This window comes from Mustelus asterias, chromosome 22, assembly GCF_964213995.1.
Source record: "Mustelus asterias chromosome 22, sMusAst1.hap1.1, whole genome shotgun sequence".
NCBI lineage: Eukaryota > Metazoa > Chordata > Chondrichthyes > Carcharhiniformes > Triakidae > Mustelus > Mustelus asterias.
Window position 1 is genome coordinate 11,074,125 of NC_135822.1, and position 16,747 is coordinate 11,090,871.

The 16,747-nt window shown below is 44.8% G+C and overlaps 1 protein-coding gene across 1 annotated transcript in view; it reads left to right on the top strand.

Moving 5' to 3' along the window:
* LOC144510239 (protein polyglycylase TTLL10-like) overlaps positions 1-16,747 on the top strand; it is a 112,400-nt gene that overhangs the window by 35,770 nt on the left and 59,883 nt on the right. Inside the window, exons 2-4 of the mRNA XM_078239732.1 lie at positions 7,705-7,864; positions 12,492-12,610; positions 15,239-15,359. Coding sequence (XP_078095858.1) covers positions 7,705-7,864; positions 12,492-12,610; positions 15,239-15,359 — 400 coding nt within the window. The remainder of the gene's footprint in view (positions 1-7,704; positions 7,865-12,491; positions 12,611-15,238; positions 15,360-16,747) is intronic.

Genomic DNA, 16,747 nt, shown 5'->3' on the forward strand with positions numbered 1-16,747 from the left:
AAAGGGCAATTTAGCATGGCCAATCAACTTAACTCGCACATCTGTGGGCTGTGGGAGAAAACCAGCGCACCCGGAGGAAACCCACGCAGACATGAGGATATCGTGCAAACTCCACACACACAATCACTCGAGGCCGGAATTGAACCTGGGTCCCTGACACTGTGAGGCAGCAGCGCTAACCACTGTAGCCCTATTGATTAAGTAAAGTTGGAGATACGGCTTTCAGAGTGACAGAGCCGCTGCCACTAAAAGATGCTGAATGAACACTCTGGGAGGCAAACTAATCTTAGCCTTTCCTTAAGTGGGGGACACACGTAGATTGGATTTAACGAGGCCTGTGGAAGAAATGCTTTAAGGAGCCGAATGACATTTTCCACACTTGATATTTTCTTAAGTTCTTGGGACATTTTTAATAAGAAGATTGACGGTTTGAATAATGCCGCAGGAAATCAAGTAATGAGTGTAAAATTTACATGCCTGAAGCAAGTAATGTAAAAAGGAATATTCCCTTAAGTGCGATGGACACGTGGAATAGACTGTCCGATAATTCCATGTTAATGCTTTTGGAAGGTACCGGAAGAATATTTAATGAGAAGTGGGATTGGTGATTATAAAAAATAAGCGGATGTAGATTAAAGCTGAGAATTGAACATAATGGTTGCCTAAGAAAGCAATTGATTCAAGAACTTTTACGGAGACTGTAAAGTTAGGAAGTATCATGGACTTTAATTTATTTTTATTCATTTGTGGAACATGGGCTTCGCTGGCAGGGCCAGCATTTATTGCCCATCCCTAGTTGCCCGAGGGCAGTTGAGAGTCAACCACATTGCTGTGGCTTTGGAGTCACATGTAGACCAGACTAGGGAAGGATGGCAGATTTCCTTCTCGAAAGGACATTATAGAATCATATAGTGCAGAAGGAGGCCATTCGGCTCATCGAGTCTGCACCAACCACAATCCCAATCACCATAATCCCATGCATTTGCCCGAGCTCGTCCCTCTGACACTAAGGGGCAATTTAGCATGGCCAATCCACCTAGCTGGAAAACATCTTTGGACTGTGGGAGGAAACTGGGGCACCAGGAGGAAACCCACGCAGACACGGGGAGAATGTGCAAACTCCACACAGACACGGAGATAACATACCAATTAGTGAACCAGCTGGGTTTTTCCTGACAATCGACAATGGTTTCATGGTCATCAGTAGATTCTTCATTCCAGATATTTTTTATTTAATTCAAATTCCACTATCTGCCGTGGCGGGATTCGAACACAGGTCCCCAGAACATTAGCTGAGTTTCTGGATTGATAGTCTAGCAATAATACCACGAGGCCATCATCACATTTGTGGGAGGGCTGGTTGGGGAATAAAGTTAACAGGAACTTTGAATTGAGAAAGAAAATAGCTTAGGCAGCATCCGCAGTAGAGATGAATTAAAAATGATGCGTGGAAGGGTTTTGATGGGCCGAGTGGCCTTTCATCATTCCATGGTTCCTCATGTAGCGAACTGAAACTGCATTGGGAATTCTACACATAATGGTTGCGTATAGGGTGTTTGTCCTCATCAGCAAGTGTAGTATTTAGTGTTGTATAGCGATTAGTATGAACACAATTTTCTTTTGTTGCTGAAGGTTATAAAAAAAACATGTAGTCACATACTAGTTTGCGCAAATGTTTGTACGTGAACCGGTCATTTTTTATGATGCGATTAGGCAAGAATTAGGGGGCATAAGTTGGGAACAGAAACTGTCAGGGAAAGGCACTAATGAAAAGTGGAACTTTTTCAATGAACAAATACTGGGTGTCCTTGATAGGTATGTCCCTGTCAGGCAGGGAGGAAATGGCCGAGTGAGGGAACCATGGTTCACGAAAGAGGTGGAATGTCTTGTGAAAAGAAAGAGGGAAGCTTATGTAGGGATGAGGAAACAAGGTTCAGATGGCTCGATTGAGGGTTACAAGTTAGCAAGGAACGAGCTGAAAAAGGGGCTTAGGAGAGCTAGGAGGGGACACGAGAAGTCCTTGGCGGGTCGGATCAAGGAAAACCCCAAGGCTTTTTACTCTTATGTGAGGAATAAAAGAATGACCAGGGTGAGGTTAGGGCCGGTCAAGCACAGTAGTGGGAACTTGTGTATGGAGTCAGTAGAGATAGGCGAGGTGATGAATGAATACTTTTCTTCAGTGTTCACCAAGGAGAGGGGCCATGTTTTTGAGGAAGAGAAGGTATTACAGGCTAATAGGCTGGAGGAAATAGATGTTCGGAGGGAGGATGTCCTGGCAGTTTTGAATAAACTGAAGGTCGATAAGTCCCCTGGGCCTGATGAAATATATCCTAGGATTCTTTGAGAGGCAAGGGATGAGATTGCAGAGCCTTTGGCTTTGATCTTTGGGTCCTCGCTGTCCACGGGGATGGTGCCAGAGGACTGGAGAATGGCGAATGTTGTTCCTCTGTTTAAGAAAGGGAATAGAAATGACCCTGGTAATTATAGACCGGTTAGTCTTACTTCGTTGGTTGGTAAATTGATGGAAAAGGTCCTTAGGGATGGGATTTACGACCATTTAGAAAGATGCGGATTAATCTGGGATAGTCAGCACGGATTCGTGAAGGGCAAGTCGTGCCTCACAAATTTGATTGAATTTTTTGAGGAGGTAACTAAGTGTGTTGATGAAGGTGGGGCAGTTGATGTCATATACATGGATTTTAGTAAGGCGTTTGATAAGGTCCCCCATGGTCGGCTTATGATGAAAGTGAGGAGGTGTGGGATAGAGGGAAAGTTGGCCGATTGGATAGGTAACTGGCTGTCTGATCGAAGACAGAGGGTGGTGGTGGATGGAAAATTTTCGGATTGGAGGCAGGTTGCTAGCGGAGTGCCACAGGGATCAGTGCTTGGTCCTCTGCTCTTTGTGATTTTTATTAATGACTTAGAGGAGGGGGCTGAAGGGTGGATCAGTAAATTTGCTGATGACACCAAGATTGGTGGAGTAGTGGATGAGGTGGAGGGCTGTTGTAGGCTGCAAAGAGACATAGATAGGATGCAAAGCTGGGCTGAAAAATGGCAAATGGAGTTTAACCCTGATAAATGTGAGGTGATTTATTTTGGTAGGACTAATTTAAATGTGGATTACAGGGTCAAAGGTAGGGTTCTGAAGACTGTGGAGGAACAGAGAGATCTTGGGGTCCATAACCACAGATCTCTAAAGGTTGCCACTCAAGTGGATAGAGCTGTGAAGAAGGCCTATAGTGTGTTAGCTTTTATTAACAGGGGGTTGGAGTTTAAGAGCTGTGGGTTTATGCTGCAACTGTACAGGACCTTGGTGAGCCCACATTTGGAATATTGTGTGCAGTTCTGGTCACCTCACTATAAGAAGGATGTGGAAGCGCTGGAAAGAGTGCAGAGGAGATTTACCAGGATGCTGCCTGGTTTGGAGGATAGGTCTTATGAGGAAAGGTTGAGGGAGCTAGGGCTGTTCTCTCTGGAGCGGAGGAGGCTGAGGGGAGACTTAATAGAGGTTTATAAAATGATGAAGGGGATAGATAGAGTGAACGTTCAAAGACTATTTCCTCGGGTGGATGGAGCTATTACAAGGGGGCATAACTGTAGGGTTCATGGTGGGAGATATTGGAAGGATATCAGAGGTAGGTTCTTTATGCAGAGAGTGGTTGGGGTGTGGAATGGACTGCCTGCAGTGATAGTGGAGTCAGACACTTTAGGAACATTTAAGCGGTTATTGGATAGGCACATGGAGCACACCTGGATGATAGGGAGTGGGATAGCTTGATCTTGGTTTCAGATAAAGCTCGGCACAACATCGTGGGCTGAAGGGCCTGTTCTGTGCTGTACTGTTCTATGTTCTATGTAGTACTAGGTTCCTCGAGGGACTTTGCCTAAAAATGGACTGTATGCAAATAAGTCACAAAAGTAATCACTTATGCATCACTTGTGTTCATTTGAACTACTTCTTTTCTCCTTCTTTAACCCTGTGTTATCATCATACATGCAAGGACATTCTTTATGAATAAGTACTATTGAGGATATAAACACTGACCATCCTTCAAGACATTTTCATTGACCATGAAGTGCTTTGGAATGGCCTGAGGATGCAAAAGGATGTGGTAACACGATGGCACAGTGGTTAACACTGCTGCCTCACAGGGACCCGGGTTCAATTCCGGCCTCAGGTTGCTGCCTGTGTGGAGTTTGCACATTCTCCCTGTGTCTGTGTAGGTTTCCTCTGGGTGCTCCAGTTTCCTCCCACAGTCCAAAGATGTGTGGGTCAGGTTGATTGACCATGCTTAATTGCCCCTTAGTGTCAGGGAGATTAGCTGGGTAAATATGTGGGGTTATGGGAATCATAGAATCCTATATAGTGCAGAAGGAGGCAATTCGGCCCATTGAGTCTGCACCGCCCACAGTCCCACCCAGGCCTCCCTATCCCCATGCATTTACCCTAGCTTGTCCCCCTAAGGGGCAATTTAGCGTGGCCAATCCACCTAACCCGCACATCTTTGGGATAGGGCCTGGGTTGTCGGTGCAGGGTCAATGGACCAAATGGCCTCTTTTTGTAGAGATTCTATAGGTGCTATATAAGTAAAGTTTTCATTTATTTAAGCAATTAAACTAATGAAATGTACAGGAAACCTTGGTCACATACAGTGCAGAAGGAAGACATTTGGCCCATTGAGTCTACACCAACTCTCTTACAGTGCATCCCCTCCTCCCTTATCTCTGTAACTTTAAGCATTTACCATGGCTAATCTATCTAACCTACACACCTTTGGACACTAAGGGGCAATTTAGCATGGACAATCCACCTAATCTGCACAATTTTGGACTGTGGGAGGAAACCGGAGCACCCGGAGGAAACCCACGCAGAACGTGCAAACTCCACACAGACAGTAACCCAAGCCAGGAATCGAACCCGGGTCCCTGGTGCTGTGAGGCAGCAGTGCTAACCACTGTGCCACCGTGCTGCCCTAATTATGACATTTAGCCACATGATGTTACAATGGTAATTATGTCCTTTTTCTTTTCTTTCATCCCTCTTCTTTATCGTAAGGAAGTGAATTTTGTTACTTTCGCCAATGTCTCCAGGCACATTTTGTGAACAATTAGCAGACATAAAGGTGTGGTCTCACTGCCACAGAGTTTGATCAAACTGTACGAGCTTCATAGACCCTTTCTCAGTCTTTGTTTGGTGGAATAATAATCTCCAAAGGTGCGCATTGCATGAGCTAGCAAATATCTGCAAGGGATAAAATCTTCTATCTGGAGCTTCTAATGACTGTTCAAACTCTTCAAACTACACCGTCATGGCTTTTGACTTCATTAGAGCCCCTTTGATTTTTATTACAACCTTATAACAACAGAGCTAGCCATTAACTTTCAGCTAAACTCACTAATAGCATGTTGGACTCTGGTTCCTTTTGTTCCCAGTTGTAAGACCGCAAGATTTAGGCTGTGTCCATTTTTGAGATGTCGCGCGCCCTTGAGTTTGCTTTGTTGCCGCTGTGCCTATTTATTTGGCTTTTCTAACAATGCGGTGGAAACAAGTTTGTGTGTTTAGGTACATTCTGTCCTTTGAAGAAACAAGCTCGAATTATTTGGAATATAGTGTGGGGGGGGTGGGGAGGGGTGGTGGGGGTGGGGGGGGGGTGGCACTGGGGGGGTAGTGAGTGCCAGTGGAAGACATGATGTTATTTGGACTAACGCTCCTGAGCATATCTCTTTAAAATTTTGTGTGAGCCACTCACTATTCGTTTCCAAGGATTGAAACTCCCTTGGCTTGATGGCAGTGCATCAAATCAGATTAGAATCTGCAAACTCGGTATAGGAGATCTTCATTCATCAAAGGATATCATTATCAGGATGTCTAAACATTCAGAATTGCAATGTTTTTGGAGACCAGTATGTCATCATTGCCAGCTGTCCCTTGATGTCGACTCACAACATCTGCCATGAATCTTCATGTGACTAATTAGGTGATTCCCAACCCATAAATTATTAAGCACATGGGCCAGGATGTCCCAGGATGTCCCTCCATCTGGATGCAGGAATTGCTTCCTTTTCTTTCCTTCTCTGCTGCTGCTTATTGTTAAGATGTGGTATCTCAAAGCAAGATGCAGCTTGACTGAGAAGATGTTGCCACTTGGTAGCAAGCTTTCCCACTTCATTAAGGTCAATGCTGCTGACCTTCGAGGAGAGCTTCAGAGTGCGTGGAACCATTTCGTTTGCCCTCCCCTGGAATGCTAGCCATTTGAGAGTTGGGAAAGCAAGGCCTGGCAGGACCTTGCCTTTTAAAAAGCATTTAGACAGTTACCTGGGTAAGATGGGTATAGAGGGATATGGGCCAAATGCGGGCAATTGGGACTAGCTTAGTGGTTAAAAAAAAAAGGCTGTATGGACAAGTTGGGCCGAAGGGTCTGTTTCCATGCTGTAAACCTCTATGACTGCATGACTCTATGAGAGACGCTTTTCAGCCATCCGGGTGCGGGTGGGGGGGGTGGGGGGGTGGGGTGGGGGGGGGGGGGGGTGGGGGGGGGGGGGTGGGGGGGGGGGGTGGGGGGGGGGGGGTGGGGGGGGGGTGTTGCGGGATAAATACCTGGGGTTTATGGGGATAGGGCCTGGTTAGGATTGTTGTCATGGCAGGTTTGATGGGCCAAATGACCTACTTCTGCACTGTAGGGATTCTGTGATTCTAAATAACAACAGCAGGTTTTTGTGGGTTTAACTAAAGAGGATTATTGATTCATACATCCACCCTGAAAGCCGAAATGCTGCATCTCATGCATTTCCTGGATTTTTACATGGCTGTGACTTTGACTTTAAATTTTCGGGCTCCTTTTAGCACTCATCTTAATTCAGGAGCAGCTGGAGTGCTCCCCCGAGATCCCTCAAGGAGTTCTCTGCCGAATTTGGCTGGGACCCCCAATCCCCAAGAAAACCTTCCTGTCAGTGAGTGCCGGGGTCTGCTCCCATGGGTCCCCCGCTGTGTCTTGAGATGTTTTATTTTGTTAAAGGTGCTATATAAATGGAGGTTGTTGTGTCCTCCTGCGGCCAAATGCCTGTGTACCCCTATAGGTCTGGCAGTCACTCTGGTTGGGTGTCAGACTGGAGTTGGTGAGAAATATTTAAATGAAGCCATGAGGCGGCATGGTGGCACAGTGGTTAGCACTGCTGCCTCACAGCGCCAGGGACCCGGGTTTGATTCCCGGCTCGGGTCACTGTCTGTGTGGAGTTTGCACATTCTCCCCGTGTCTGCGTGGGTTTCCCCACGTGCTCTGGATTCCTCCCACACTCCAACGATGTGCAAGTTAGGTGGATTGGCCATTATAAATTGTCCATTAGTGTCAGGGGGATTGGCAGGGTAAATATATGGGGTTACAGGGATAGGGCCGGGTGGGATTGTGGTCGGTGCAGGCTCGATGGGCCGAATGGCCTCCCCCTGCATTGCAAGGATTCTATGATTCTATTTAAAGAACCTTCATGCCCCCAATCCCAGGACCACCCCCCTGCCCCACCCCCCCCCCCCCCGCATTCTCATTAATATTAAAACCACAGTTTGTTGCAAAAGGAAGAATTGCAAGGGGACACTAATGAGTGAAAAATTGGGGGGAATTCACTTGAATTCTATGACGTTCATCCCACTATCTTGCTGACTTATCTCTTTTTACTCTGTGTCTCCCTGAATTGACCCATGGTTCACAGCCCGGCCCTCCAGTACACAGTCCGAGGGATCAGAATGCAGAAAGCGAATCAGCAACGCCAATCAGAAAACTGGAGACAAGTCCAGCAATAGCAGGAAACAGGAAGAAAGTAAAGAACAAGGCCCTTTCTACTATATCGGAGGCACAAATGGAGTCACTCTGTATGTATAAAAGTAAAGCTTCATTTTATTCTAGGTTGCTATAACACCGCAGCTTGACACATGACTCGAAGAGTAGAATCCAGTTTTGTTCTCATGTGCAGATGCAGGTTAAACAGGTTTAGTACAGGGACCAGAATTTATCATTAACTTAGCACAGTGGTTAGCACTGCTGCTTCACAGCTCCAGGGACCTGGGTTCAATTCCCGGCTTGGGTCACTGTCTGTGTGGAGTTTGCACATTCTCCTCGTGTCTGCGTGGGTTTTCTCCGGGTGCTCCGGTTTCCTCCCACAGTCCAAAGATGTGCGGGTTAGGTTGATTGGCCATGCTAAAATTGCCCCTTAGTGTCCTGGGATGCGTAGATTAGAGGGATTAGTGGGTAAAATATGTAGTGATATGGGGGTAGGGCCTGGGTGGGATTGTGGTCGGTGCAGACTCGATGGGCCGAATGGCCTCTTTCTGTACTGTAGGGTTTCTATGATTTCTATGATTTCTTCTATGATTTATAATAAACAATGGACAAAGAACAATACAGCACAGGAACAGGCCCTTCGGCCCACCAAGCCTGTGCCCATACGTGGCTTCTATCCCTCTGTTTGCCTCCCATTCATGGATCTATCAAGATACACCTTGAACATTGCTACCATGTCTGCTTCCACCACCTCCACTGGTAGTATGTCCCAGGCACCGACCATTCTCTGTGTGAAAAACTTTCCCCAGCACGTCTTCCTTAAACTTTCCCCCCTCTCACCTTGAACCTGTGCCCTCTTGTAGTCGACCCTTCCACACTGGGAAAAAGCCTCTGACTATCCACCCTATCTATGCCTCTCATAATTTTGTAGACCTCTATCAGGTCACCTCTCAGCCTCTGTCTTTCCAGTGAAAACATTCCGAGTTTATCCAACCTCTTCTCATACCTAAAACCCTCCGGACCAGGCAACATCCTGGTAAACCTTCTCTGCACCCCCTCCAAAGCATCCACGTCCTTCCGGTAGTGTGGCGACCAGGAACTGTACGCAATATTCCAAATGCGGCCCAACTAAAGTTTTATACAACTAAACTTTTATACTCAATGCCCCAGCTGATGAAGGCAAGCATGCTGTATGCCTTCTAAGGGCCAAGATCCCTCATCTCCAGCAGATTCTTTCTATCTCTCTCTTAGAATCAATGAATCCCTACAGTACCGAAGGAGGCCATTTGGCCCATCGAGTCTGTACCGACCACAATCCCACCCAGGCCCTACTCCCGCAACCCTCATTTATCTTGTTGATCCCCCTGACGCTAGGGTCAATTTAGCATGGCCAATCAACCTAACCCGCACATCTTTGGACTGTGGGAGGAAATCAGAGTACCCAGAGGAAACCCACACAGACATGGGGAGAATGTGCAAACTCCACACAGACAGTGACCCGAGGCTGGAATTGAACCTGGGTCCCTGGTGCTGTGAGGCAAAAGTGCTAACCACTGCACCACCGTGCTGCTCTTCTTGAACACTGTAAACTTCTCACAAGGAAGGCTGGATATTCTCCACATTATTGACAACATTTTCAGAACAAATCTATAAGCGTCAAGGGAACAGAATGAATGTTTGAACATAATTCAGTGTTTGCTCAGTGATTCTATCCTTGTGCTGCAAACCTCATTATAATGGTTCACTTGATTTAAAGTACAGGTAATCTCTCAAATAATCCAGTCATAAATTTGAACTGCAGAACGCAGTTGACTATTGCCACCTCCACCAGTATTTCTTGGAACCTGGAACCCTCCTGCTTGTAGGAATTCACATTTACATTGATCTTATGGTTATACCCAACACATTGTTGATTGAACAAACTCCTGTGGTGGTATAACTGTGGTACTCCGGTGAAGGAGCACTTGAGGGAGTGCTGCACTGTCAAAGGTGCCATCTTTTCAGTCAGACATTGAACCGAGGCCCTGGATTCTCTCTCAAGTGAGCATAAGAGATCCCAGAACACTGTTCTGAAGGAGAGAAAGGGAATAGTTTCCCCTCGTAGCTTGGCCAACATTGATCTCTTAACCAACACCATTGAGACAGATTTTCTAGTTATCACATTGCTATTTGTAAGACCTTGTTTTGCACTTATTAGCGGCCACGTCACATAGAGACTGCACTTCAGAAAGTATTTTAAACGTTGGAGTCTCAGTCAGTCTTAATATTATGAAAAGTACTTTATAAATGCAAATCTAAGTTTTTTTATGAAGTTTATTTATTAGTGTCACAAGTAGGCTTACATTAACACTGCAATGAAGTTGCTGTGAAAATCCCCTAGTTGCCACACTCTGGCACCAGTTCGGGTACACTGAGGGAGAATTTAACACGACCAATGCACCTAACCAGCACGTCTTTTGGACTGTGGGAGGAAACCGGAGCACCTGGAGGAAACCCATGCAGACATGGGGAGAACATGCAGACTCCATGCAATTATCCTTCTCCATGCTCAGCATGTTATATTATTTTATTAGTGTCACAAGTAGGCTTACATTAATACTGCAATGAAATTACTGTGAAAATCCCCTGGTTGCCACACTCCAGCGCCTGTTGGGGGAGAACGTGCAGACTCCACACAGACAGTGACCCAAGCCGGGAATTGAACCTATGTCCTCGGTGCTGTGAGGCGGCAGTGCTAACCACTGTGCCACCATGCAGCCCCACGGTGGGCTGCCAGTTGTAGATAAAGTGGCACTGGGTAAATAGAACTGACTTCTAAACAAATCTTTCACAAGAAACAAGACACAAATAAAGGCACTGAATCGTCACAACTCACACTAGACATTGCTGCTGCTTAGTAACATAGAGTGGCATGGATAGGCTGACAGTATGTGAAGCCATTTCATCTGTGACATATATAAGAAGCACAATGGCATTTAATATAGCGCATTGTTTCCTGGCTTAGTTTAATTAGACCCAGTCTTACCGAGGTTACTCAGAGAGGTAATGGTGGAAATTGCAGAGGTTCCAACCACAATCTGCTCAGATATGGAGCTAGTGCCAGAGGCTTGGTGGATTGGAAATGCTACACACCTTTTTTCCAAAGAGGGAGAAGGATAAACTTGGAAACAACAATCCATTCTGCTTAGTGTCCGTGATGGGAAAACTTGCAGAGATAATATTCCTGGTCAAAATGGGAAGAGTGGAAATAATTCCAGTCGTAACTTTCAAAAGGGAATTGGATAAATAATTGAAGGGAAAAATGGTAGCACAGTGGTTAGCACTGCTGCCTCACAGCACCAGGGAACCGGGTTCAATTCCGGGCCTCGGGTGACTGTCCGTATGGAGTTTGCACATTCTCCCCGTGTCTGCGTGGGTTTCCTCCGGGTGCTCTGGTCTCCTCCCACAGTCTGAAAGATGTGCTGGTTGGGTCCATTGACCCGAACAGGCACCGGAGTGTGGCGACTCGGGATTTTCACAGTAACTTCATTGCAGTGTAAATGTAAGCGTTACTTGTGAAACTAATAAATAAGACTTTTACAAGGTTGTAGGGAAAGAGCAGAAGTATGAAAATAATTGGATAGCTCTTTCAAAGGGCTAGTACAGGCACAATGGACTGAATGGCCTCATGTTAATGCTCTATAATCACTGCAGGTAGTACCTAAAAGAGATAATTATTGGCCAAAAATCTTTAAACAAGAATACTGCCTTACAAAACCAGCGCGTACGTAAGAGAAGCCAATTTCTTCTTTTGTCAGGCATTCTTTCTTTGTGTGTACTCAGAGGAAGATGCTGTACATGTGTTTTAATTACTTTTTTTTTACCAGATCTGTTTACCTAAAGCAGGGAGGGAAGACAATCGCTAGCATGTGAAAGGATTATATTTATGCTGAGTAGTAACCATTAAAAACTTGATGCAAAGTCACATGCGTATGTTGTCAAACATCAGAAAGTTGATGATTAATTGTAATTGCTAGTTTTTATGTCAAAGGTTATTCAGGTAGTGGAGCAAATATGACCAATGATGCAATACAAAACTGAGTAACATCGGTTGAGTGGGTGTGGCATGAAAGGGAGCTTGGGGTTGAGGAGGTTGGTTGAAGGGATACAAGTAGAATGCTGCAGTTTGAATCATAGAATCCCTACAGTGCAGAAGAGGCCATTCTGCCCCTCGAGACTGCACCTACTCTCTGATAGAGCATTTACCCAGGCCCTCTCCCCTGCCCTATCCCCCTAACCTCACACATTTCCAATGGCTAATCCATCTAACCTACACATCTTAGAATCATAGAATACTGACAGTGCAGAGGGAGGCCATTCGTACCATCGAGTCTGCACCGACCACAATCTCAAATCAGGCCCTATTCCCGTAATCCCTCATATTTTACCCTGCAAATGCCCCTGGCACTAGGGTTAATTTAACACGGCCAATCAACCTAATCTGCACATCTTTGGACTGTGGGAGGAAACCGGAGCACCCGGAGGAAACCCACGCAGACACAGGGAGAACGTGCAAACTCCACAAAGACAGTTAAGCAAGGCCAGAATTGAATCCGGGTCCCTGACGTTGTGAGGCAGCAATGCTAACCACTGCGCCACCGTGCTGCTCTGTCTTGGCCTGTTTCTTATCTGGTTATAAAAGATATCTGCTCAAATACTGCATTATGTTTTTCCATACAGCATTGGCAGCTTCTGTGAGAGCAAGGGATGGAAACGAATCTTGGACAATATTCGAGACGACTACTTATTTAAATGGACTGACAGCAACACACTTTTCATCCACCAAACCTTTCATGAAGGTATAATGGGCTGCCAGAATTATATTGTAACGATAAATCTTGTAATATTAAAGCATTATGTTTTCAGTAATATTTAATTCATTAACTTAATTTAATTTTATTTATTTGCAAGGGGCAGGAGAACATCACTTCTCCATTTTGCAGTGCACTTTGGGCATGTTAAGGTCATGCCTTTATTGCAAGGGGAGGTCTTGTGACACAGTGGTGGAGTCCCTACATCTGGGTCCAGAAACTCCAGGCTCAAATCACACTTGATGTCAAGGAAGGTGCATCATAATGCGGCCAAGCAAAAGTTGCCTGTCCATCTGTAAATGCTTCTGTTTTTTGAAGTTTTAAAGTTTATTTATTCGCGTCACAAGTAGGCTTACATTAACACTGCAATGAAGTTACTGTGAAAATCCCCGAGTCGCCACACTCCGGCGCCTGTTTGGCTACACTGAGGGAAAATTTAGCATGGTCAATGCACCTAACTAGCACATCTCTTTTGGACTGTGGGAGGAAACTGGAGCACCCAGAGGAAACCCACGCAGACACGGGGGGAACTCCTTACAGACAGAGACCCAAACCAGGAATCGAAACCGGGTCCCTGGCGCTGTGAGGCAGCAGCACTAACCACTGTGCCACCGTGGCGCCCCCTTGATGCCAATGCGGCCAAGCAAAGGTTGATTGTCGACCTGTAAATCTTTCTGATATGTTGATGGCAGGCAGGAAGGCAGGAGAGTTTCCTGGTCAGCCATCTGCAGAAGGCAATGTCAAACCACTGCAGTAACCTGCCAAGTCTAAACATGGACCCATCCAATGGAAGTCCATGGTCACCAATGCCCTTTCAGGGCATGGTGCATGAAGAGAGAGAGAGGCTCTGTATTACAAAGGGGTTGGAGAATAAGGGTAAGGAGCTTGCTGCGGTTGTATTGAGTTTTGATAAGACCACACCCGAACTATGATGTATAGTTTTGCTCTTCTTATTTAAGGAAGGATATATTTGCCAAACGGGATGCTACAGAGGTTCACTAGGTGGATTCCTGGGCCAAAAGGCGTGAGGAGAGATTGAGATTTAATTCCAGAGTTAAAAAGAATGAGAGGTGATCTCATTGAAATGTGTAAACTTCGTAGTGGGTTTGACAGGATAGAAATGAGAGACCCTTTCCCCCGGACGTGTGAGTCTAGAACTAGGAATCATCGTCTCAGGATAAGGGATCAATCATTCAGGACTGAGATGAGGAGGAATTTCTTCACTCAGAGGGTTGTGAATCTTTGGCATTCTCTGCCCTGGATAGCTGTGGATGCTGAGTTGTTGAGATCAAAAGACTTTTGGAGACGAAGGGAATCTGGGATATGAGGATAAAGTGAGGTAGAAAATCAGCCATGATATTATTGACTGGCGGAACATGCTCAGAGGGACAGTGGCCTACTTCAGTTATTGTGTCTTATGTTCTTTATAATACACCTGGATCTCAAATACCTGCACATGGCTGGCTCTGTGGGTGATTTTTTTTATTGAATTGTACACAGCTTCTTCCCTGCTGCCATCAGACTTTTGAATGGACCTACCTCACAATAAATTGATCTTTCTCTGCACCCTAGCTATGACTGTAACACTGCATTCTGCACCCTCTCTTTTCTTTCTCAATATACAGTATGCTTTGTCTATATAACGCACAAGAAACAATATTTTTCACTGTACACTAACACATGTGACAATAATAAATCAAGTCAAATCAAATCAAACACCATGTCAGGTATTGTGAGCATCAGCATCAAGTATTTCTAAGTGACAGATAGTACAATGCAAAGCAAAACTTTCTTTATATCACCTTTTTATCTCCATATTGGGCAATATTTATTTGGTTACGGTAACAGCTGTGTTTATATAGCACCTTTACCACAAATTTTCCCAAGATGCTTCACAGAGACAAAATGGATGATTGATCAAGGGAGGATATTAGAAGAAGCATGATAGAAAAACTTTTGGGGTTGTAAGAGGGGTCAGTCTGAGGGAGCTCTGATGAAGCAGAAGGGTTTATGGAGGGAATTCTAGAATGAAAACTAGATGGTCGAAGATATTTAAACACAAGATTATGCTTTAAATGAGAGTCTTTGGGGCATTATACACCAGCAAGGATAGGAGTGATGGCTGAACAAGGCCCGGTGTGAGATAGGATACAGACTAAAGGTGCACATTCCAAAGATGTGCGGGTTAGGTGCATTGGCCGTGCTAAATTGCCCCTTAATGTCCTGGGATGCGTAGGTTAGAGGGATTAGCGGAGTAAATATGTGGGATTACAGGGATAGGGCCTGGTTGGGATTGTTGTTGGCGCAGACTCGATGGGCTGAATGGCCTCCTTCTGCCCTGTAGGGTTTCTATGGTTTCTATGGACAGCAGAGTTCTTAACAGCATCGAGACCATAAACACCTGAGTTCCCAGCAAAAGAAAATCCTGCTTTACCAATAGGTCATGTGGGTTGCTACTGCGTGAAGCTCCTGTAACATTGCAGCAAGAAGATGCAGTATTAAAGCCAGGAACATCCATGGATTTAGGGGATCAGAGGGTATTTAGCAAACAGTACAAGATGTATCGCTGATTAGCTTTGCTAACGTTTATATCTTTGGTTTCTGTCATTCTAAAAGGTAAACAGATGTTAAATCAGATCCCAAACAATAAAGTTCTAACCACCAAGTTTGGCCTCTGCTCTTCGCTCAAGGATAATGAACGTATAATGAATAAATATGGCAGGATCATGTTTTCAAAGTAAGTGTACTTACAGCTTAACGTTTCCTACAAGTCTTTTGGAGGTTTGATTGCAACAATATTAGAATGCGTAATTATTTGGGTAATTGAGACTGGCCAATCATATTTTGGTAAATATGTAACAAAAGAGTAATTATAAATCATTGGCACTAATTTTACCGTATTGTCAAATCTCACGACATGATCGAACTGCAAATCAACTTGAGCTATTTTGGTTACTTGTATTCTTGGTACTTGCCTGAATTCGTTGAAATAAAGTACACAAAGCGGTCACTACCACTGCTAATATTAAAATTAGATTCCTTCCCATTCTTTTGCTGTGAACTCACAAGGCTTGGCTTCAACCCAAATGGAAACTGGCCCCATGGAGCACATAGCTGGAGATTGCCACCTAGTTTCTGGCCTCCTGTGCCCACCCCAACGCAGTGTCACCAACGACAGTGACTGGGAAATCTCTTCCAGTGTGCTTCAGTTTCCTGTAGTGAGGTTGAAACCATGCAGGTCATATCGCTTCTCGGTCTTTTGGCCAAGGTCAAGGGTCAGATCGAGCCCAAGATGGGGTGCAAAGCCTCATCTTGTCAGTTTGGATCTTGCTTGCCTCTCTTGTGGGGACCACGAATTGGATTCAATTGGAATTTGAATTTGGTTTTTGGAGCAAGCAAGGAATGAAATCATAGAAATCATAGAAACCCTACAGTGCAGAAGGAGGCCATTCGGCCCATTGAGTCTGCACCGACCACAATCCCACCCAGGCCATTCTAAATTGCCACTTAGTATTTATTTAATCCATTTTGGCCTGGGTGGGATTGTGGTCGGTGCAGACTCGATGGGCCGAATGGCCTCCTTCTGCACTGTAGGGTTTCTATGATTTCTATGATTTCATTCCTTGCTTGCTCCAAAAACCAAATTCAAATTCCAATTGAATCCAATTCGTGGATAAATAAATGGATTAATGGATTTGGTTACTTGTACAAAAACCTTCTGCACTGTAGGGTTTCTATGATTTGTATGATTTCATTCCTTGCTTGCTCCAAAAACCAAATTCAAATTCCAATTGAATCCAATTCGTGGATAAATAAATGGATTAATGGATTTGGTTACTTGTACAAAAACCTTCTGCACTGTAGGGTTTCTATGATTTCTATGATTTCATTCCTTGCTTGCTCCAAAAACCAAATTCAAATTCCAATTGAATCCAATTCGTGGATAAATAAATGGATTAATGGATTTGGGTTTGCCCAGTCCATTCTGAGCATTGGCTTTGGAACTTTAAGGATAGAGAAATTGTTTTAAAAAATATTCCAACTTTATAGATTTTCTGTCTCTTTTCCTTTAACTCAACTTTTTCATATTTCGGCTCAGATCAATTTAGTTAGTTCCTCATCTGC